Raw genomic sequence first — 24,284 nt, 5'->3', positions numbered from 1 at the left:
CAAATGGATCCTTACATTCACCATGTTCTTGATGAGCCATTTGCAAGCCCCTTGGTTATACCAAATTGATGAGGTCCATGCTGGTGACAATCCTCCTTTGTCCAGTCCTTCCTCCTTAATATGGACATGGACTTCCAGCAAACATTCTCTTTCAGACAATTGAAATAATGGATCAATCAAATTGTGCTATGTACTCTAAGGGCAACTAGGTAGTACAGTGGAAGACTCACTTTTCTGAGTTCAAATCTGGTCTTGGACATTTATTAGTACTGTGACTTTTGACAAGTCACTTAATCCTGTTTGCCTTGGTTTCCTTATCTTTAAAATGAGATGGAGAAGGAAAAGACAAACCAGTATCTTTGCCAAGAAAGTTTCAAATAGGGTCAGGAAGAGTCAGATACTACTGAGCAACAACAAGCACAACCATTCTTATCTTCACTGATTCAATAACCACTCCACCCTTTCTCACAAACATACCCAGGGGACAGATCTCACTGGCACTCAGACAAACTATAACCAAGACAAAGTTGGACTTATTTATAAACCTAGGGTAATTGATGACAGTTGCACAAAATGGGTGTCTCACCTTTAAAATGGCTGTCTGCCTTTCTTTCTAAGGGTTCTCAGTTCTCAAATTTTAAAGCATCACAGATATTTTTGCTCTATCTGGGCAAACTGTTCTCAATTTCTTATATTTTCTACCACTAAAACTAACTTGTCCAATATTCCATTGCCTTAGAAAAGTGTTTTTTATTTTGTTTTGTTATTAATCTTATCCCTCCTAGGTGACATAGAGGATTTAGAAAGTAAAATAATTCCAGAGTTTCTAGGAACCTCATGCAAATTTTAGCCAGAGCTATTTGGAAAAAATACTTTGACCTCAATGATTAACTCCAATTGAGGCAATTTATAGGAATGAAATGATGATGAGAGTGATATTTGGGTACACAGAGGAATTGTGAAGTCTGGAAATCATTCCTTGCTTTTTAGTGCAGGGTCACAAACCTGACCTATAGAGAATTTCAGGTTTTCAGCCCATCTCAGAGGTTTCTGTAGGTACCTTTTTGCATTCCTTCTCATCACTTTATTCCTATCCCTCCCTCCTCCCCATAAAACAAATAAGAGGAGAATATTATCTGAACCATTGTATCCCTCCAGTTGCAAAGATAATGAAGAGTTGGTTTTCTTTTTCTTCTACAGGAACCAGTAAGCATCTTCCCCATGTTTCTATTGAGAATTGCTCACAGAACTAGGATAAGGCCTTGTTTTTTTTTTTACTGGATCATAGTAAAGAATTCTGCTCAAAGAAGCCTTTTCCTATTGTGAAAGCCAAATTAGATATAGCGAGCATTAATCTCCCACTTTAACTTTCCTTAAGAAAAAGGAGCCACTGAGCTTTAATCTATGATGGATCAGTTGTTGTTTTTTTTTTTTTTTTATTGCTTGGGAATTAATTAGACAACAAGAGTTGAAACCAATTAGGGAAATAAGGAAGGGGAAATACAAATGAATAATCTTAGATCTAAGTTTAGTCTATTCCTTTATAAAACTCACCGAATCCCAAACTGCCTGCCGGACCACAAATCCCTGAAAAGACTGAAAACAAAACACATGCACTCCTTTCAATCCTGCTCTGTTGCCAGAGAGAGAGAGAGCTTCCGTTCCTGCCCTCACTTTAAGTCTGTTTACCGGAAGTTCCTCACGTTCCCCTCCCCAAAAAAGGAGATCCTTCAAAAGCTGCTTCAGTAGCATGCGCAATCTCTCAAATGATTCAGCTAAAACTTCTGACATATATTTTTACCACAAATAATTTTTACCACACTATTAGGTATTTTTTTTAAATTTCTTCAAAACTAGGCCCATTTTGGAATGAGTAATTCGTTTATTTTGCCATGTCTTATTCATTTGCAAATTGTTCCTCATTCTATTTATTTGAGGCATGTGTGTATATGTGTGTTAATGCATGTGTATGTCCATGTATTTGACCAATCATTCAACAGGTTTTTGTTGACTGTTTGCTATATATATGACACTGAATAAGGTATAGATGGGGTGGTATGGGGAATAAGAAGATAAATGAGAAAGGGTCTTAACCATCAAAGACCTTAAAAGCTAGTAGGAGAGATAAGAACTATATATTCAAAAATCAACAACATTTATTAGACACTTTTATAATGTTCAAAGTACTATGTTAAGCTCCAAAGTTAAAAAAAAAAATGAAAGCACTCTCTACACCAAAGTATTTTACATGCTATTGGAGGGTGTATAAAATATCAGGGGCTTATAATTTTATGGGCAACATTTTTATAATTTATGGTCTTAGGGAGCTGCCTGAGCTGAGCTCAACTACTTTCTGAGGAGCATACAATTAGTAAATATTAGAGGTTGGATTTGAACCTAGTGCTTACTCAAGGTTAAACATACTAGCCTCTGTATCACACTGACTCTTGTGCTTTATACAAATTAGTAACTGTAATATAATTTGAGGAGGCTGAGAGCAAAAAAGAAACTGAGATCAGGGAAGGTTTCATGGAAGATCAACCCACCCAAGCTGGGCTTTAAAGGAAGATATGGATTCCAAGAAGCAGAGAAAAGAAGATAATACATAACACAATTGTGCAGAAACAAGAGATGGAGTGTTGAGTTTGAATGAAATAGCATGCATGGAGGAAATTAATAAAAAAAATAATAAGGCTGGCAGTATGGTGCTATAGAAAGAATACTGATTTTAGAATTAGAGAAACTAGATTCAAATCCACTTATTCCCTTTGTAAACTCAGACCAGTTTGTCTAAGCCTCAGTTTTATGACCTATACAATGAAAGTAACAGAATAGAAGAACTCTAGTGTCTTTCACTCAAAATCAGTGACCCTTAGTTGGGGGGGGGGGGTTTGAAACTAAGTTGTGTAGGGACTTATATTCTAGGCTGAGGGTTTTGCACTTTATTGCAAAGGCAATAGGGAGCCACTGAAGTTTTTTGAGAAGGGTGGTGAGGTAGCTAGTCAGCATATTCCTTAGGATGATTATTTCATGAGCTGTAAGGAAGGTAGAATGAAAATGAAAGACATTTTTTAATTATTAGGACAATTTCAGGAGACCAATTAGCTGTCTATTATAGCCATTGAAGCAACAGATGATGAGGGGCTCAATTATGGTAATGTTGATGGGACAGCTAGGTGTTACAGTGGATAGAGCATTGGTCCTGGAGTCAGGAGGTCCTAAGTTCAAATCTCACCTCAGACACTTAATAGCTGTGTGACCTTGGACAAGTCAACCCTAATTGCCATTAAAATAATCCAGCATCATCTCCAGTCATATGTGTGTGTGTGTGTGTGTGTGTGTGTGTGTGTGTGTGTGTTTGTGTGGAAGAGAGAGTGAGATTGGTGACCTTGCACAGCCCTCCTTCACTTAAATACAATTTAGTGCAAGTCATATCACCCTCATATCATGATTGTCTTTGGGAGAATGAAGAACAAAACAACAACAGGTGGTGCAGTGGATTGAATGCTGGGTCAGAAGTCAGGAAGACTCATCTTCCTGACATCAAATCTGACCTCATACATTTATTAGTTGTGTGACCCTGGGCAAGTCACTTCCTCCTGTTTGCCTCAGCTTCCTTTCATCTGTAAAATGAGCTGGAGAAGGAAATGGCAAACCACTCCGGTATCTTTGCTAAGAAAACTCTAAATGGGATCATGAAGAGTTGGACATAACTGAAATGACTAAATAATAACACGTATGAGAAATGGAGATATGTAAGGAATATTGTTTAAGTGGAATTGATGTCACTTAGATATGGGGAAAGACATAAAGTGAAGAAACCAAAATGACTCTAAGATTATGAACCAGTAAGGCTAAGAAAGTAACTATGGCAGTGACAGAAATAGGGAAGAGTAGAAGAGGGATGGGTTTAGAGAAAAAGATGATGAGCTCTGTTTTGAACATATTGAACTTGGGATGTTTCTGGATGAGACTGTGGCAATGTTCTGCAGTCAAATAGCAATACAGACTCCAAGATGGTATATGATAAAGTACTCTAAGAGTTAAAAAGCAGGGGCAGTCATTATGTCTGGTTGTGATGAGGGATAAGGCATGATCTGAGGAGGTGTGGAGGAGGGAGCATTTGAGCTAGATCCTGAAAGATAAGAAAAACATCAGTAACTAGAGATAGGAGGAGAGAATGTACACAATGGAAAGAAAGTTAAGAGCAAAGTTACAGAACCAGAAAGTTCAAGGCACCTTTGGTAAATGGCAATTAAAGATGCCATGAATTCTTGACAATTAGGGGTGCTGTGGATAGAGCACAGGCTCTGGATTCAGGAGGACCTGAGTTCAAATCTGGCCTCAGACACTTGATACTTACTAGCTGTGTGATCCTGGGCAAGTCACTTAACCCTCATTGCCCTGCAAAACAAAACAAAACAAAACAAAATGCAAACAAAAAAAGACAATTAATTAAATACAGGTAATGGTATTTAAGATGCCTAGAAAGCAACTAGGTGGATAAATGGATGAGAATACCAGACTTATAGGCAATAAAACCTGGGTTTATATATCCCTTCGGATATTTATTGGTTGTGTGTTAATTTCCCTCAGCCTCAGTTTCTTCATCTGTAAAATGGGAATAATAATTGTGCTTACATCACATCACATGGTTGTTGTGAAGGATAATTGAGATAAAATATGTAAAACACTTTCAAACTCTAAAGTGCTATATAAATGCTAGTTGTTGTTATTCCAGTTTTGCTGGTAGCATGGGAGAGAAGCACAGATTAGTAGCAATTTGAAGATAGTTGGTTCAATGGAAAATAAGTGATTTCAAATATTGTTTCTGATACTTAATACCATTAGGACTTTGGCAAGCCCTAGTGCCTCAGTTTCCTTAGATGTAAAATTAAAGGATGGGAAGATGATCTTTGAGTTGCATTCCACATCTACATCTGTTCTATGACATGCTGAATAAATCTTGGGAAGGCAGAGGAGGAAGATATGGGAGGAGAGCAAGTGAACAAGTGAGAGAGAGAAAGAGCAAGAGAGTGAGAGAGCACGAGAGCGTGAGAGCGAGAGAGAGCATGAGCGAGCAAGAGAGACAGAGACAGAGACAGAGAGAGAAAGAAAGAGATTTTCCTCACTTATTGACTTGATAAGAGGGTCAGCAAGTTTTTCAGAATGTGTTGCCAAATCTCCATGTTCTAAGAGGCATAAGCAGCACTTGGCAGGGGGACCTCTTGCTCAAAAATTAACCCCCCAATATAGAGAGGGATTTTGGGTTAACAAGATTATATAACATGTGCCTGTTCTCTTCCTGAGGTTAAGCTTCCATGTGAGGCTTTAATGCTTCAGGGTGAATTAATTCAATGAGATTATTTTCTGTCTAACAGACTCAAATTCAAAAGGATCTGTGATCACATGATGGTGGATGTTACCTCCAAGTTTTAAAAATATAACCCATTCATGTCTACCTATCCTGTGGGAATCTTGGAGATGTTCTCCTTTAAATTTGCCACCCTGGGCACCTGTCTCACTTTATCCTGATTTTACAAATATACTAATAGAGCACATGGTTATGTCATGTTATTGGTGGAAGCCACCTCTGAAAGGAATCTCATTTGTTGACTTCAGGTTCAGGAATTGAATTGAGGTCAACAACTCGAGTTAAGTTTGAAGCTCTTGGGAATTGTGATGGACAGTTATCCACAGATCCCTTCTCACTAACCACTGGGAGGGAATAGATGTGGGATATGTTGGTTTCAGAAAATCCTGAGATTCCAAACATATTTTTTTAGTAAACAATGTTCTCTATTACCACAAATAAATGGCATTTGGCTAATATAATCAAATAAACAAAACTCATGATCTCTTTCCTTTTTTCTTCAAAATAAGTTTTTATTTTGAAAATTACTTCAAAGATATTGAGTCATGAAATTTTTGATTCAACTTAAACTAATTCCAAATCCATGGATTTTTATCCTCACAACCAATTGTTGTCATTAGTATTATACTTAATAATTTTGTAGTGAAATAAGTACAAAGATAAGGCAGGAATTGATAGGGATAATTTTTACATTTAGCTACCAGGTGACAAGATATTTTTGCCCCAACCCTACCTTATTAAAAAAAAACAACAACAACAACAGAAAACTTGTATCTTTTTGTTTATGTTTGTTTTCACAATATCTTCACTTCTGAATGTACCTGTCCCCTTTTTTCTCCAACCCAGGGAACTTTGGTACAATGGGTGGATGATGCACAGTGTATGGGTGGTTAGCACTGAGAAGTTCTATTACTACTAAATAGAAGCTGGGGCCAGTATAGATGAGGGTGGTTGTTGTGGCCATGATGGAGAAAGTTGAATAGTGGATAAAACATTGGAACCTCATTGAGTAGCACCTTAGTAGATAGGAAACACCGATTCATTTACCTCCACCTATAATCCCCATAGAATATTTTCTAGTCCTCACACAGCCATATACTAATATCTACTATAAAGAATTAATTGTTATTTGAGGTTTTTAAAAGTGGAATTGTTCCATAGCACCCTTCACTTCTTTGGCTATGACTTCTTAGGTTTCGCTGCCTTGGGTTTAGCCCCCTTGGGCCTGACCAGCTTGGCCTTGGCCAGTCTCTTAGCCACTTTTTTTGGCTTGGCAACTTTGGGCTTCTTCGGGCTCTTGGTCACCTTCTCGGCTCCCATCGCAGCCAGCTTCTTGAGCTTCTTTGGCATCTTCTTCACGCTCTTCTTGGCAGCTCCCGCCCCCGCCGCCTTCTTGGGCTTCTTGGCAGCAGCGCCAGAGGGCTTCTTGGCCTTGGCCGCAGTGGTCTTCTTCCTCTTACCTTTGTCCTCACTGGCAGAGGCCTTCTTGTTGAACTTGAAGGAGCCAGAAGCGCCGGTGCCTTTGGTCTGCACCAAAATGCCTTTGCTCACCAAGCTCTTGAGCCCCAGGTTGATGCGGCTGTTCTTCTCCATGTCATATCCGGAGGCCACCAGCGTCTTCTTGAGGGTGGCCAGAGACATGCCACTGCACTCCTTGGACGCTTCCACTGCCTCAGTGGCCCAGAGCAGAAGCCCATCCGGCTGTCGAGGCCTGCTTCACAACAGTATAATATGCCACAGGGAGGTGGTCAGCATTATCAAGGACAGCAGCCCCCAATGGGAATGATGGGTCAAGTTAACCAAGGGAATCATATGATGGGTCAAAGACAGATTCCTCCTTACAGGTCACCTCAGCAGTACTCAGGCCAGGAAGACTATTGGTTTGCAGAGCCCCAGGCCAGTGGGTCCCGAGGAATAAAAACCTCAAATAAAAATTAATTCTTTACACTACATAATCTCAAAGGCTCCAGAATCATCTTTCTCTTTGTACCTCCCTTCTATGAAATTTTATTCTTGTTTAAGTGACTAATGTTAACTCTCTTGCTGAGGAGACCAAGAGTGTTTCTAAGAGATGAGGACAACATCCCTGTACCTTTAACGTGAATCTTTAGGGTAGAGGTGCATACAAATTCAGTCACCAAAAAACTGAATTGTGTTGTAAGGAAATCTGCTATATAGATATATGCTGCAAAAACTAAGAATTGGAAAGAAATAGAAAATTATAAACAAAATTATAGCACCTAATCTACATAATACCAAATAAAGGTGTTAAAAAATCCATTAACGGGGGGGGGGGGGGGAAATGAACTACCTGTAAAGGAACTACTAAAGAGGGAACACTTCCTCCACATAGATTTAAAGAAGTATCCATTTTTATATAGTAATTATGATGTAAACTATAGAAATTCTTTAAAAATTTACGAAAAATGTTTTATCAAATTATGTTTATGAAACAAATATAGTCCTAACACTAAAACTAGAGGACAAAAAAGGAAACAAACATTATGGACCCTCAATACTAATTAATATAAATTCAAACATTTTAAATAAAAGCCTGGGGGGGGGTCTTAATCTTCCCCTCTCAGTACTAGATAAATATAACCACAAAATAAACAAGATCTTGATGCAATAAAAATTTCATGTAATAAAGAGCCATAGAAAGATAGAATGAGAATTAATGGGAAACTAAATAATCTCATCCTAAAGAATGAGTGGGTTGGGGCAGCTAGGTGGTGCAGTGGATAAAGTACTGGCCCTGAATTCAGGAGGTCCTGAGTTCAAATCTGGTCTCAGACACTTGACATTTACTAGCTGTGTGACCCTGGGCAAGTCACTTAACCCTCATTGTCCTGCTCCCCCAAAATGAGTGGGTCAAACAACAAATCATAGAAACAATCAATAACTTCATCAAAGAGAATGACAATGAGACAATATACCAAAATTTATGTGATGTAGTCAAAGCAGTTCTTAGGGGAATTTTTATATCTCTAAATGCCTACATGAATAAAATAGAGAAACAGGAGATCAATGAATTGGGCATGGTACTAAAAGAGGTAGAAAAAGAAAAAAATTAAAAATCCCCCTAAATACTAAATTAGAAATTCTGAAAATCAAAGGAAACATTAATAGAATAAAAAGTAAGAAAACTATAGAATTAATAAATAAAACTGATCTGGTTTAATAAAAAAATCAATAAAATAGATAAACCTTTAGTTAATTTGATGAAAAAAAAAAGGAGAAAACCAAATTAGGACTATCAAAAATGAAAGGGGTGAATTCACCGCCAATGAAGTGAAAATTAAAGCAATAATTAGGATCTATTTTGCCTAACTGTGTGCAAAAAAATTTGACAATGTAAAGGAAATAGATGAATATTTATAAAAATATAAATTACCAGATTAATAGAAGAGGAAATATAAGATGTGCATAGCCCCATTTTAGAAAAAGAAATTAAAGAAGCCATCAATGAACTCCATAAGAAAAAATCTCCAGGGCCAAAAGTGTTTACAAGTGAATTTTACAAAACATTAAAGAACAATGAATTCGAATGCTATATAAATAATTTGGAAAAATAGGGGAAGAATGTGTTTTACCAAATTCCTTTTATAACACAAACATGGTATTGATTCCTAAATCAAGAAAGCGAAAACAGAGAAAGAAAATTATAGACCAATTTTTTCTAATGAATTCCAGTGTAAAAATTTTAAACAAAATATTAGCATGGAGAGTATAACAATTTATTACCAGGATAATACACTTTGACCAGGTGGGATTTATACCAGGTATTCAGGGCTGGCTCAACATTAGGAAAACTATCAAAATAATTGACCATATAAATAACAAAACTGACCAAAATAGTATGATTATTTCAAAAGATGCAGAAAAAGCTTTTGAAAAATACAGCACTCATTCCTATTAAATGACTATAGCAATCCACTGTTTGATAAGCTCAAAGACTACAGCTTCTGTGATAAGAACTCACTATTTGACAAAAACTCCTGGGAAAACTGGAAGATAGAATGGCAAGGACTAGATATAGACCAACATGATGCAGTATATACCAAAATAAGTTCAAAATGGGTACATGGTTTAGACATAAAGGATGATACCATAGGAAAATAGGGAAAGGAAGGAATAATTTACCTTTCAGATCTATGGTGTGGGGACCAATTTTTAATTGGGGAGTGCTAGCTAAGCACCTAGCCGCAATACTGGGGCAAGGAAGGAGACTGGCAGCCTCCCTCAAAACAGAACAAGATTTATTTTAACAAGAACAAACTTAAGAAAAGGATCAGTAGGATCAAGGGAAAAGAAATAAAATGGGGAAAGGGAAATGATAATACCTGAAAAAATACCACCTCCCAGGAATCAGCTGAAAATATGCAGCAGAACGCCTGTCACTTTCCAGCTTCCACCTAGAATGCCCAATTCTCCTCCCCCAAACCTAGAAATACCCCCACACAGCCCCAGCCAATGGGATGGCCACTCTGACAGTCACATAACTGCCCTCACTAAGCTTCCAATCATTATAATTTTGCCAGGCCCATGTAGGCATCAGTGAGTGGTGATGACATGAGGTGCAAGAGCCCTGGCAATGGCTACAACCAGTGGGTGGAGCACTGTGCCTTTGCGGAGCCCTAGGCCAATGCCCACTGAGGCATAAAAACCTCAAATAACAATTAATTCTTTACATTGGAGAGGAGAATTTATGAGCAAATAAGAGATAGAGAATGCTATGAAATGCAAAATGGATCATTTTGATTACAATAATATAAAAAGGTTTTGTACAAACAGAAGCAATGCATGCAAGATTAGAAGGAAAGCAGAAAGCTGGGAAACATTTTTTTAAACAGTCTTTCTGAGAAAGACCTCATTTATAGGGAACTAAATGAATACAAATCATTCCCCAATTGAAGTGGGCAAAAGATATGAATAGGCAGTTTTGAGATGAAGAAATCAAAGCTATCCATTGCCATATGAAAAAATGCTCTAAATCACTATTAATTAGAGAAATACAAATTAAAAGTATTCCGAGCTACCACCTCCCATCTGTCAGATTGGTTAATATGAGAAAAAATAATAAATGTTTGAGAGCCTATGAAAAAATTGGAAGGCCAATGCATTGCTAGTGGAGTTGTGAACTGATTCATACATTGTGGGGAGCAATTTGGAACTATGCCCAAAAGGCTATGGGCCTGTGCATACCCTTTGACCCAGTAATACCACTACTAGGCCTATATCCCAAAGAGATCATAAAAAAGGGAAAAGGACACACATGTACAAAAATATTTATAGCAGCACTCTTTGTGCTGGCAAAGAATTGGAAATTAGGATGTCCATCAGTTGGGGAATAGCTGAACAATTCTGGTATATGAATGTAATGGACTACTATTGTGCTATAAGAAATGATGAACAGGAAGATTTCAGAAAAAAAAAACTGGAAAGACTTAAGTGGACTGATGCTGAGTGAAGTGTACAGAAATAGGAGAACATTCTATACAGTAATAGCAACATTGTGTGATGATCAACTCTGACAAACTTAGCTCTTCTCAGCAATGCAATGACAATTCCAAAAGCTTATGATGGAAAATGTTCTCCACATACAGAAAAAAGAACTGTGGAGTCTGAATGCAGATTAAACCATTATATGTTTTTTCTTTTTTGTTGTTGTTTGTTCTTTTTTGAAGTTTTTCCATTTTGTTCTGATTATTCTTTCACAACATGATTAATACAGAAATATGTTTAATATGACTGTATATATAGAACCATTATTAGATTGCTTTCTATCTTGGGGAGGGGGTAGGGAAAGGGGAGAGGGAGGAACAATTGGAACTCAAAATGTTATAAAAACAAATGTTGAAAACTATCTTTACATTTAACTGGGGAAAATAAAGTACTATTAAGATTGGAAAAAAAAGACATTTAAAAATATAGGAACCAAGAGGGAATAAACTGCAGATTTTATATTGTACAATAAAGAAATAATCTTTATAAATATTTGATACTCTAAAAACACAGAAGTATAGATGACAGGAACAGATTAGATAAGGAATAATAAGAAAGAATTGAACTCAGTGACCTCATGTTGATAAAATTGAAATATATATGTATAATTTCATCAAGTATTATCGAAATATTAAGAATTTCTCAGATGACTGTAAAGCAGTTTGATAGCAACAATATTTTGAATCAATATCTTATACATATACTGCAATAAGCTCAAAATGGATACATGGCCACCATAAAAAGAATAGAGGAGAACCAGATCAAGTAACTTTCCCATCTATGGTTAGTAAAATATTACAAAATCAAACAAGGGATAAAGATGATAAAACAAGAAATGATGTTGATTACATGAAATTCAAAAGCTCGTACATGAACAAAATCAACACAAGTAGGATAAAAAACAGAGATTGGTAGAGGGATACTTCTATGAAATATTGATGGCAGTGATAGCATATCCAAGATATATAGACCAAAAGCTATACTCCACTACATAAGTGGTCAATGAATATTAAGTTTTCAAAACAAGAATTGTAAACTATTAACAACCATATAACAGTTTGCTCCAAATAACTAATAGAAGGTATTCAAATAAAAACACTTTGGTTTTACTTTACATACAATAATTTGGCAATGACAACAAAATGAAAATATCATATGTTGTGGAAATATTGGTACACTAATATAGTATTAATGGATTTATTAATTCACTTAAAATTATAGAAAGTTATTTATAATTTTGTTTAAAGTATGTCTAAAATGTTCACAGTCTTTAACTAAAAGATACTACCCCTATCCCTATATCAACAAGAAGTCAAAGACATGAAGAATGATCCTTTATACTTAAAAAATATTTATAATAGCACTTTTTATAGTAGTTCAAATTTTAAACAAAATAGATATCCATTTATTGTGTGATTGCTCAACAAATTATACTATATGTAAGTAGTAAAATACTACTGTATGAAAATACTGATGAATATGAAAACTATAGAGGAAGATGGGAAGACATGAAATGATGAAAAGTGAAGTAAGAAGTAGGAAAACAATGTGTACAATTATAATAATGCAAATGAAAAAATGATAAAGTTGAAACTAAATCTTTGAAATTATAATAGCCAAGGTAGACTCCAAAGAAAAGAAACATGTGAGAATATATCCATCCTTTTTGCAAAGGCAGTCGACTATAGAAGTGGAACACTCCATAAAAAATTGGTCTTATTTAGTGACACTTTAATGAAAGTTATTTCTCTTCTTTTTTTTCCCTTGGTTATAAGGAATGGCTTTTTGGAAGTAAAAGATAGAGAGAAGATATGTTGGGAGTAAAAGTGATGTAAAAACAAATAGTTATTAATAAAAATTTTTTAAAAGATTATTTGTGGCATCTCCAGATTTGACATGTGTTACTCATACAACATTATTATGAGGAATTATAGTAAGAAGAATGTCAAAATATTTTAAATGTCCTTCAGAAGAGAAAGTATGTTAGAGAGAAGGTCCAACTAATACTAGTTCTGTCTGTGCTAATAAATTATTCTGGTAAATCAAAAGATAAATATGACATCTAGGGCATAAACAACACATTTCCTTGTGGAGTTCAAACTCATTTTCTAGAGTTCAGCATTGAAGAAATATTTTGGAGTGCTAATGAGTTTAGGAAGTGGAGCTATTTCTGACAGCAATTTATGATTTGAAATCTTTAACATAAGTACTGATGTGCAGGGAGCAGGTTTGGCTTATTTCTATTTTAATACTTGTACTTACTGTCTACTAGAAATGAAATCTAGTAAATTTTCCCAAAATAATTGATGTGATATCATATAGCTATTAAATGTCTAGATTGTTCCCTTGAGACTACGTACGTATGTGTGTGTATATATATATATATTTCTAATTATATAAGGAATCTCAGGTTGTTTTTTTCTAGTTATATGAAACACAATCATTCAAATCATGTTTTGCAATTAGATGGAGAACCCTGGAACCCTTATGGCTGGTCTATTAGCATTCATATCTTTCACAAAGAGGGTGTAAGAATAGAAGACAAACTTTGCTCTGTGTACACCTACGATTTTAGACTGATAGTGCAAATGCCCAAGGAATTGGCCAAAAAATGAGCTGTTTACTCAATGACCTCAAACTTCTCTTTGAAATTAAGATTTAATTTTTGTTTTCAACATTTATTTTCATAAGATTTTGAGTTCTAAATTTTTCTCCCTCCCTCCTCCCCAAGACAGAAAGCAATCCAATATAGGTTATATATGTACAATCACATAAAAAAAAAGTAGAAATAGTATCCACAGTTCTTTTTTCTGGATGTAGAGAGCATTTTCCATCATTAGTGCTTTGGAATAATCTTGCTGAGAAGAGCTAAGTCTATCATAGTTGATCATCACGTAATGTTGCTGCTACTATGTACAATGTTCTCCTGGTTCTGCTCACTTCACTCAGCATCAGTCCACTTAAGTCTTTCCAGGTTTTTCTAAAATCCGCCTGCTCATTATTTCTTACAGCACAATAGTATTCCATTACATTCATATACCAGAACTTGTTCAGCCATTCCCCAATTGATGGACATCCTCTCAATTTCCAATTCTTTACCACCACAAAGAGAGCTGTTATAAATATTTTTGCATATGTAGGTCTTTTCCCATTTTTTTATGATCTCTTTGGGATATGGACCTAGCAGTGGTATTACTGGATCAACAGGAACATACAGCCCCATTGAAGATTTCATTTTATAAAATGTATTTTTCTGTTTTTCAAAATTAGAAGAAAAGTCAACAATTAAAAATAATTATCCTCTCCATGAATGAACAGAAAAATAGCAGGGTTAAGTAAAGGAATTTATTAATTTCATTTAGAACATTTTTCTTCAGAAAACATATGAAACCCAGACATTCCTTTAAGATTGGGAGACTGCAGAAAATCCTAGAAATGTGCAAGAGGTGAGAAATATGGAATAGAGCTTTGGGGGCTTTTCCTTGAGGGAAAGAAACAGAGACTAGTGGTCAAAGGTTGGAAGGGATCTCAGAAGACTGAAAACAACAAAACCTGGCCATATGGAAATAACTGAAGGAATAAAAACAGAAGAAACTGAGACATCCAGAGTACTTATAGAATACTGTAGAAGAAGATAAAAAAAATTGTCAGGGGGCAGAGAATGTCAATCAGCAAACAGTGTGACCTCCAAATGTCAGAAAATTCAGCATGGCTTAGTTAAGCCAGCAAATAGAAATTCTAAGGCTATTCTATGGTTTACACTCAACAAAAAGTAACACTCTAAACAGAAAACAAGCAAGCAAATGTGTTTCACTTTGAGTTAAAGAATAAGTTTTGTAAGAAAAAAATAGAAACAAAATGATTTTTTTTTCTGATCTTTAAACTCTACAAGAAATTTTTGACATGATCCAAAACATCAATGTAACATATCAAATTATTGTCATTCAGCTTTGTCTTATAATTTTAAAGATTGTTTTTCTCTGGGGTTGCTAGTTTGTACTGTGGATAGAGCACCAGGCCTGGAGTCAGGAAGATCTGAGTTCAAACATAGCCACAGACACTAACTTTGTGATCCAGGACAAGTCACTTTTTTTTTCTTTATTTTTTCAGGGCAAGTGACTTGATCCCTATTTGCCTCAGTTCCTCATCTGGATAAATGGAGATACACTGGAGAAGTAAATGGCAAGCCACTCTACTGTCTTTGCCAAGAAAACTCCATGGAAAAGTCAATGGGATCTTGAAGAGTCAGACACTACTGAACATTTTCCACATGATTTCTCTAAGACTATTTCTTTCATTATGAGTATATTGTTAAGTAAATACTGTGCATTTAAAATATGATTTTCTTTTTACCTTTCATTCTACAAAGTCCTGAGAATCATATGTAGGATTCTGACCTGGAAGAGAATTTATAAATAATGTTATCCAACCTCTTCATTGTAAAAAAACAGGAGTATAAGGCATAAATGGTCCAAGACATCACCCAAGGCCATTTAATTAGTGAGGAGGCAAAGTGAAATCCAGTTTCTCCAAGTTCAAATTCAGCCCATTTTTCATTACCATACAGCATGGTACAACATATTCATAATCAGCATGGGAAGGAGGAGCCAAGGTTTCATTATAATGTTCTTCTTCACTAACACCCCTGTAACAATTTAAAGTTTATCATGAGCATTTCCTACATGATCTTATTTGAAAATCACAAAAACAAAAACCAAAACCAAAACCAATGAGTACAATTCATTAGATGATTTAGCAGAGATTAGAGAAAGTACTGGCTTTGAACTCAGTGGGCATGGTTCAAATTCTGCTTCTGCTACTTGTTACCTGTTTGACTTTGGACATGTCACTACTCTAATCCTGGGTTTCCTCATCTACAAAATGAGGAAGTTAGAGAACATAGCTTCTAAAGCTCATTCTAGATTCTTCTGTGAATAGTAGTGGGGCATTTAACATTCTCTGAATCGAGTCCTCCTTTTAAAACAATGATTTACAACCACCAGTTTTATCCTCATGAATACAAATTCAATTACCCTAAGGTAAAAATTATATTATTAATAATAATGGACCAACTTCTTTGTAACTCTGAGCAAAATTCCCAGTCATGTGGTCTCTCATTTCTTCCATCCATAAAATCAAAGTAATATCTCTTTCCATAGAATTCTAGGATTTCAGAGCTAAAGGTTACCATGAGGATCAACCAGTTTAAACCCTATATTTTACAAATAAGAAAAATAAGCCCCAAGGAATTAAATGACTTGATGAAGATCACTCATTTAGTAAGTGACAGAAATAGTATTATCACCAAGATTTCCTTAATCCTAGTCTAGTATTCTTTTTTTTAAAAAATACTTTGAAGTCATGTCTATACTCTGTACCATTATTTTTTTACTACCTGCTGTTTGTTTAGCATTTTATTGGTCACAAAGTGTCCTCATGAAAGATTTTATTTGATCCTATGAGAAAGTTAGGACAAGTATTAGTATCTTCATTTAACAAAAACTAAGTCACAACAAGCTGAAAATATTTTTTTGTTCAAGTACTAAATACCAAAGACAGGATTCAACTCCTGGACTTATAACATTTATTTCTGGACACAGAGTTTGAGATGATGTTGGAACAATAAGGTGGAAATTCCTTAAATGCTACTGGTGATGTAGATTTGGAGTCCAAAATAGATGTCAGTACTGAAGTTGGAGTCATCTGCATAGAGGTGGTATTCAAAGATATAAAAGTGAACACAATTCCCAAGGGACATTGCAAATCAATGAATACACAAGCATGTATTAAAGTTCTTACTATGTGCCAGGCACCTTGATAAGTGCTGAAATACAAGTACAAAGAATAAAACAATTGCTACTCATAAAGAACTTCCATTTTGCTGGAGATTAGAGCAAGTTTATATATATAGTTATATAACTAATAAACATAAATCAAATAAATATAAATATATGCAAAATAGTTAATTTCTTCCTTTCTTATGTTTTCCTTAGGAATGATCTATATAAATCACATAGACTATTCTCATAAAGATAATCATAGAAACAGATAAGTAGACATATATTTCAACAATTATAAATATTTTGGGGAACTTTTTAGGGAGGGATGAGTAAAATATATATTAGTTTCTTTTCTTTGGGGAGCTTTTATTCTTTTATGAGATATTTTAAAAATTCATATCAAAGTATCTTTAAAATCATGTTACCCCCAAGGCAGATTTCCTTCTGTACCTATTTAGTCAGGTCCAAATGTTTTTTTTAACTTCATGTTCTCAAGTACCACTGACACATTATCACAGTATATTAGCTTCTAAGATGACAGAATACAATTATGTTGGGTTCATTATTGTCATTACTGAAAATAGACCACTAAAAAGAATATATTGGTTCAAGGCCCAGTTCTGTGACTTACTCTGTGTGATTTTGGGAAAGTTCACTTCATCTTTTGGGGACTTAAATGTCAAATGAGTTTGTTGAACTTCTTTGAATTCTCTTCTCAGTCAATAAAGCTATGAACACCTTTGATGGAGAACTCATAATCTCTGGAGACAAGACAATCCATTTTCAGACAGATCTCATTGTTATGAAGTTATTCCTAGTACTGAGTCAGTCTTACATCCTGAGACTCTACAAACTATCCAACGTAATCACATAACAGTGGGTGACTGGCAACAATAAAACATTTGAGAAATGATTAAATTAATTATATTCTCAAATATGAGGGAAAGGCACATTACAGAAAGTGAAGAAAAGATGATGCCACCTGTCGGTTATTTTGCCCAGAAGGGTTCAAGACTTTAATTAAGCATTTTCACCTTGGGAGGCAGTTGATGGAATGTGTTTCTAATTAATGTTCTAACCACATCATGCTCCCAGGCCAAGGGGAAGAATGACTCCATGAGAATGTGGAAATTGTCATATTAGAAATCATGGTAAGTTTGTTTTAATGAATTTCAATTGCTAAGGTTCAAAGAAGGCTGAGCTGTTATTTCAGGTGATAATATCATTTGATTTCATGGGCACAGGGGATGTTTAAAGGACTTCATGTTCATTAGTTTCTACAACCTCATTTTGAAGAATGAATCAGAGTTTTTCACACCTGAACTGCAGGATCCTGCAACTATGCCTTCTGTGAATGGCCACACACACACACACACACACACACACATACACACACACACACACACACACACAAATACATGCACACAGAGTATGAGCTAATAACATTAGTTCACACCAATCATCACTCCCTTGCACCTGGCATTTCAGTTTCTTCTCATATCCTTCCTATTTCTATGGTTTTATACAAACTTGCCAGAATTATAGCTAAGCATAAACATGTAAATTAAGTTAAAACAAACTATAAAACTGTTATTAAAATCCATAACTATCAAGTTGCCTTTTTGCTTTCATATTTGTTCATTTCTTCTTTGATTTTTCAGAATTTCATTTAGATCTTTAATTGGTATTATTAAGTTTATTGGTTTTTGTGTATTTTTTAACAGTTTTGTGCCCAATTTATTGAGTTGTTTTTCCCCTCTTTATCGATGAAATAGTTTTAGCAAGATATATATTGTCTCCAAACAACTGATTTGGCTGAATCTCCCAAAAGTTTTGTAGGTTTTATCCTTGGTCATTTTCATTAATGGAATATCTACTTTCTATAATTTATTCTTTGACCCCATAATTCCTTATGGATAAGTTATCTGTTTTTAATATTTTCATGACCATTTAATGGAAATAATTTTATTGCAATGTAGTCAGTAAATATTTACCATGTCCATTTTTCCACATGAATTTGTGATATTTTTATGCACTAACAAATAGGCAATTTGGTTTTCTGCAAACTCATCAGGTTTCCATGCACATGTAAATTACTATCCAGAAAACTATAAAATTGTTATTAAAAATCAACGAACATATAGTTCAATTTTTTGATTTTGTTCATTTCATCTTGGATTTCTCAAAATTTCATTTTGATCATTAATCAATTTTAAAATCTGATGGATAAAAATTACCTTTATCAGTGGATAAAGCACTGGCCCTGGATTCAGGAGGGCCTGAGTTCAAATTTGACCTCAGACACTTGACACTAGCTATGTGACTCTAGGCAAGTCACTTAATCCTCATTGCCCTGCAAAAACAACAAAATAATTTGCCTTTATCTCTTATAAATTTGTCATTTGTGTCTGATGAAATATACATACATACCTACATACATAGATACATAGATACACTCTTTTCTAATCCTATTCAATAACCATTAGACAACTATTATGTCTAATAGTTTTAAAATTCTATTGAGATTTTTAATAATTTAAATGCTGCCTCCTTACATTTGTCAAAGACTAAAATGTGTTCCTTGAGGTCTCCAAAAATTTCATTTTTACTATGGATTTTATCATGCAACTCATTTGACTTTTGCATTAAACAAAAATATTACATTTTTCAGTGAAAATGCATTAAAGATGAATGTTATTAATAGATGTCTATGGTAATTTTCAGTATGATATAGTTTTCCTGTTTATATCTTTTAGTCAACACTAAAAGATGTCACATTTAACATAAAAGATTGAAATGTCAGAATAGGAAATCAAAAGAGAATTGGAATAGCAGGCAAGTTTGACCTTGCTGTATAAAATGAAGCACAAATAGAGGGTTTTTTTTTGTGGCTTTTGTTTTTGTTTTTTGCAGGTCTATGGGGGGTTAAGTGACTTGCCCAGGGTCACACAGCCAGTAAGTCTCAAGTGTCTGAGGCTGGATTTGAACTCAGGTACTACTGAGTCTAGGGCCAGTGCTTTATCCACTGCACCACCTAGCTGCCCCCTAATATTAGAGTTTTGTCAAGATAACTCACTGGTTATAACAAACACTCTTTTTCAACAACCCAAAAGGTGACTCTGTAAATGTATATCACCAAATGGTCAGTATAGAAATCAAATTGATTATATACTTTGCAACCAAAGGTGGAGAAACTCATAGAGTTAAAACAAGACATGGAGTTTTCTTTCAATCATATCACAAGTTCCTTATTGAAAAATTCACACTTAAAGAGAGTGGGAAAAACCATCATACTACATAGGTATGGTCTAAATAACATCCCTTATGAATGTGAAATGGAGGTGTTAACTAGATTTAAGGGATTATTTCTAGTAGATAGAGTGCCTGAAGAACTATGGATAGAGGTTTACAATATGGTACATAAGGCAGCAGCAACAGCAACAACAAATGCAATATTCCAAAGAAAAAGAGCCAGAAAGCAAAATGGCTTTCTGATGAGGCTTTACAAACAGTTGAGAAAAGAAGGAAAGTGAAAGGTAAACAATAAAGGAAAAGATATACCCAACTGAGTATATCTAAATGCCAAATTCCAGAGAATATAAAGGAAAGATAAGAAAGTTTTTTGGTTTTGGTTTGTTTCTTTGTTTCTTTGTTTTAATGAGCAATGGGAAAAAATGAAGATAATAGAATGAGAAGAAAATTAGAGACATCAATGGAAAGTTTCATGCAAAATGGATGTGATAAAAGGCAAAAATGATAGGAATTTAACAGAAGCAGAAGAGATTAAGAGATGGCAAACATACACAAAAGAATTATATGTGAAAAATCTATCTTAACATCACAGATATAACCATAATAGTGTGGTTACTGATCTAGAACCAGACATCCTGGAAAATGAAGTCAAGTGGGCCTTACAAAAGTTTACTAACAATAAGGTTAGTGGAAGTGATAGAATTCCAGATGTGCTACTTAACGTCCTAAAATATGATGCTCTTAAAGTCCTGCACTCAGTAGACCAGCAGATTTGGAAAACTCAACAGTGTTCACTAGATTAGAAAAGTTTAGTTATGTCCCAATCTTACAGAGCTATTCAAATTATTGAAGAGTTGTGCTCATTTCACATGCCATCAAGTTTATGCTTAAGATTCTGCAAGCTAGGCTTTAGCCATATGTGAACCAAAAATTACCAGAAGAGCAGACTTGCTTTCAAAGAGGCAGAGAAACAAAGGATCAAATTGCCAACATTTTCTGGATTATGGGGAAAGCAAGGCAGTTCCAGAAAAACAAAAACAAAACATCTACTTCTGCTTCATTGACTACACTAAATCCTTTGACTGTGTGGATCACAACAAAATATGGAAAGTCCATAAGGAGATGGGAGTAACAGCTCATCTTGTCTCCTGAGGGAAGTATATGCAGGCCAGGAAGCATGGATCAGCTGATTGGTTTAAGATTGCAAAGAAGTACAACAAGGGCATATATTGTCATCTTATTTATTAAACTTCTAAGGAGAACATTATGTGAAATTCCAGGCTAGATGAATCAAAAGTTGGAATTAAGGCTACTAGGAGAAATATCAGCAATTTCAGATATGCAGACAATACTAATCTGATTGCAGAAAGTGAAAAAATAAGAAATCATTTGATGATATGGAAAGAGGAGAGTATAAAATTTGGTTTAAAGTTTAACATAAAAAAAAAAACAACCAACCAAATAACTTGGGCACTGATCCTATTACTTTCAGGGAAATTCAGGGAGAAATGAAAGCAGTGTCAAATTTTATGTTCTTGAGGTCAATTATCATTGTGGACAACAACTGTAGGGATGAAATTAAAAGAGCTTTCTTCTTGAAAGGAAGGCTATATAAAATCTGGACAGCATAGTAAAAGAGCAGAGACCTTACCTTGTCAATGAACGTCCATATGGATATTTTCCAGCAACAATATATGGATCAGAGAGTTGAACTAGCAAAACTGGGTGCCATAGAATCAATGCTTTTAAATTGTGGTGCTGCAGAAGACCTTTGAGAATCTCCTGGATGGCAAGGATATCAAATCAGTCAATATATAAAAAAAATTAATTCAGGCTGTTCACTGATAGGTCAAGTACTGAAGTTGAAACTTAAATACTTTAGCTACATAATGAAAAGACAAGACTCATTGAAAAAAAACAACACCTAATGTTGGGAAAGATCAAAGGCAAGAGGAAAAAGGGATGACAGAGGATGTAATGACTAGATAGTATCATGTAAGCAATAAACATGAACCTGGACAAACTTTGAGAAAAAGTGGAAGATAGAAGGACCTGGAATGCAAGGGTCTATGGGGTCAAAAAGAATCAACTATGACTGAATGACTGAACAACAACTAATTTTGCTTTTGCCTTGTATGAGATTATACTTTTACCTGTGCTTTTTGTTTGTTTGTTTGTTGTGGTAAGATTATTGGAATTTGGCTGTCTGATTGGATGAGCCACACCTGGCCTGCCCTGAAGTGACATATGCTGCTGATGTCAGAAGAAGAAACCATTCTCCACAGGCAGTTTTGAAGGACCTCCCCTTTTGGGGAAGGAAGATTAAATGCTCACTGAGGGGAGCTTGGTCTCTTCTGGAGTTACTTTCCTCCCAGTGGCATGAGCAGCAGCAGGAGGCATTTTTGTCCTGCAGGACCTGGCCATTTTCCATTCAAGCTATGAGCCCCAGGTGATGAGTTAACACAAAAGCCTTGCTCTTTTGAATTAGCTGAACTGGAAGGGAGTGTGGGGATTGTATAGACTTAGGTTAGAGTTAGAAGGATTATCCTTATTTCTTTTTCCCTATTCCTTTGTCTTTGATTTTATTAATTTCACCTTTGCTGTTTATTTCATTCCTATTAATAAAACCTGATTCATTTGTGGAAAAGAGGCTGTTAGGCTCCTTTCTTACTGGCCTGGGAGAAATATCTGAAAAGGCAGTTTGGAGGGGAGGGAACTTTGGACCTAGAAGTCCCTCATTATTTCTGGGACCCCAATATTACGGTGAGTCACTCAAATAACTCTCCATATATTAAATTTGGCCCTCACATTGTTTAAATTCATTTGAAGAACAAAAATTTTACTTCAAATCTCCTTTTTAACTGAGTTGTTTTTTGTTTCAAACATGTTTCTTGTGAATACTGTACTATTAGATTCTGCTTTTTATTCCATTTTACTATTTTCTTCTGTTTATGGGTGAGTTCATCCCATTCACATTCACTTAAAATTGTTATTTGAGTACTTCCCTCTGATCTATTCTCTTATACTTTCTCCTCTCTTTGCCTCATACTTTATATTCACTGCAAAAAATATTGCTAAAAGGAGTGTGTTCAGCATCAGTTTTCTTTGTTTGTTTGGGGGCAGCTAGGTAGCACAGGCCTGTTCTACTGTGTCTGACTCTTCATGACCCCATTTGAGATTTTCTTGGCAAAAATACTGAAATGGGTTGCCATTTCCTTTTCCAGCTCATTTGAAAGATAAAGAAACTGAGGCAAACAGGGTTAAATGAGTCACCCAAGGGTCATGCTGCTAGTAAATAAGACTATATTTTGAACTCAGGAAGATAAGTATTCCTGACTCCAGACTCAACACTCTATCCAACATACCACTTTGCTGCTTCAAATCAGTCACTAATGCAGCCATTCTGAAATAACCCCAATGTTTTAAAGTTGCTTGATTTGGGGTAAATGTAGACAGCTTGAAGGAAAGGGCAGTCCTCTCTGTGCTCTTAATTATACCCTAATCCTGTCTCTTTAGTGCTAATCCTATCTTTCCATTTGAACCATGGGCCAATCAAAACGCTTAGGTAGATGTTCAGGCAGCACTAATCCTGCCTTCTCATTATTACATGATCCAATTCCTTTGTCCTTCTTTGGAGGATGCTTACTCCTGTCTATAAAGCTGTGCTCTGTTTGAATCCCAGGTCAACCCAGTAGCTGACCCATCACCACCTGCTGTCTTGGTGTGTTACTAAACTCCTTTTTAGCTTTCTCTTCCTGACTTTGCTTCTTTAATACAGTCCCAAACATAGAATTTTCCTTTTAACACCTATGAGGTGAATTCATGATTGTGGCTTGGAAAAATGACTCACTATGTTTTCCTTGGCCTTTCTAATCATTACTTGGTCTGATGCTTTTCCTAGATCTTTGCTGGTTTTGTTATGGAAGGTAGCTAGGCTGTACTGCTTTCTCCTACCCTACCATCTTTCCTGTTGTATAATAAAGCTTAAAACTACACTAAGATTTTGGGGATATCCTGTATAATAAATACTTAAAAATGTACCCAGCACCCAGGACTGGCTTTCAGGGTCAAGGCGATCTGGAATTAAGTCCCATCTTTAACACATTACATTGTTTTTTTGTTTGTTTTGTTTTTGTTTTTCTGCAGCCCCTAATTTGTTTTATTTATTTATTTATTTATTTATTTATTTATTTATTTATTTATGTATTTAATTAATTTATTTATTTTGGGTGGGGCAATGAGGGTTAAGTGACTTGCCCAGGGTCACACAACTAGTAAGTGTCAAGTGTCTGAGCCCAGATTTGAACTCAGGTCCTTCTGAATCCAGGGCCTGTGCTTTATCTACTGTGCCACCTACCTGCCCCCAACACATT

General features: G+C 35.3%; 1 protein-coding gene across 1 annotated transcript; it reads right to left on the bottom strand.

Annotated features, from left to right (window-relative positions):
* Window positions 1-6,553: 6,553 nt before the first annotated feature.
* Window positions 6,554-22,335, bottom strand: LOC122755123 (histone H1.4-like). The gene is made up of 3 exons (XM_044003479.1): window positions 22,246-22,335; window positions 21,563-21,693; window positions 6,554-7,085 (listed from the first exon to the last, which is right to left on the bottom strand). Exons 1-3 carry the CDS (start codon window positions 22,333-22,335, stop codon window positions 6,554-6,556), a joined length of 753 nt encoding a protein of 250 aa, XP_043859414.1.
* Between the last annotated feature and the right edge of the window lie 1,949 nt (window positions 22,336-24,284).

Source organism: Dromiciops gliroides, chromosome 4, assembly GCF_019393635.1.
Source record: "Dromiciops gliroides isolate mDroGli1 chromosome 4, mDroGli1.pri, whole genome shotgun sequence".
Lineage (NCBI taxonomy): Eukaryota > Metazoa > Chordata > Mammalia > Microbiotheria > Microbiotheriidae > Dromiciops > Dromiciops gliroides.
The sequence above is the reverse complement of the archived record's forward strand: the minus strand, read 5'-3'. Positions and strand labels throughout refer to the sequence as shown.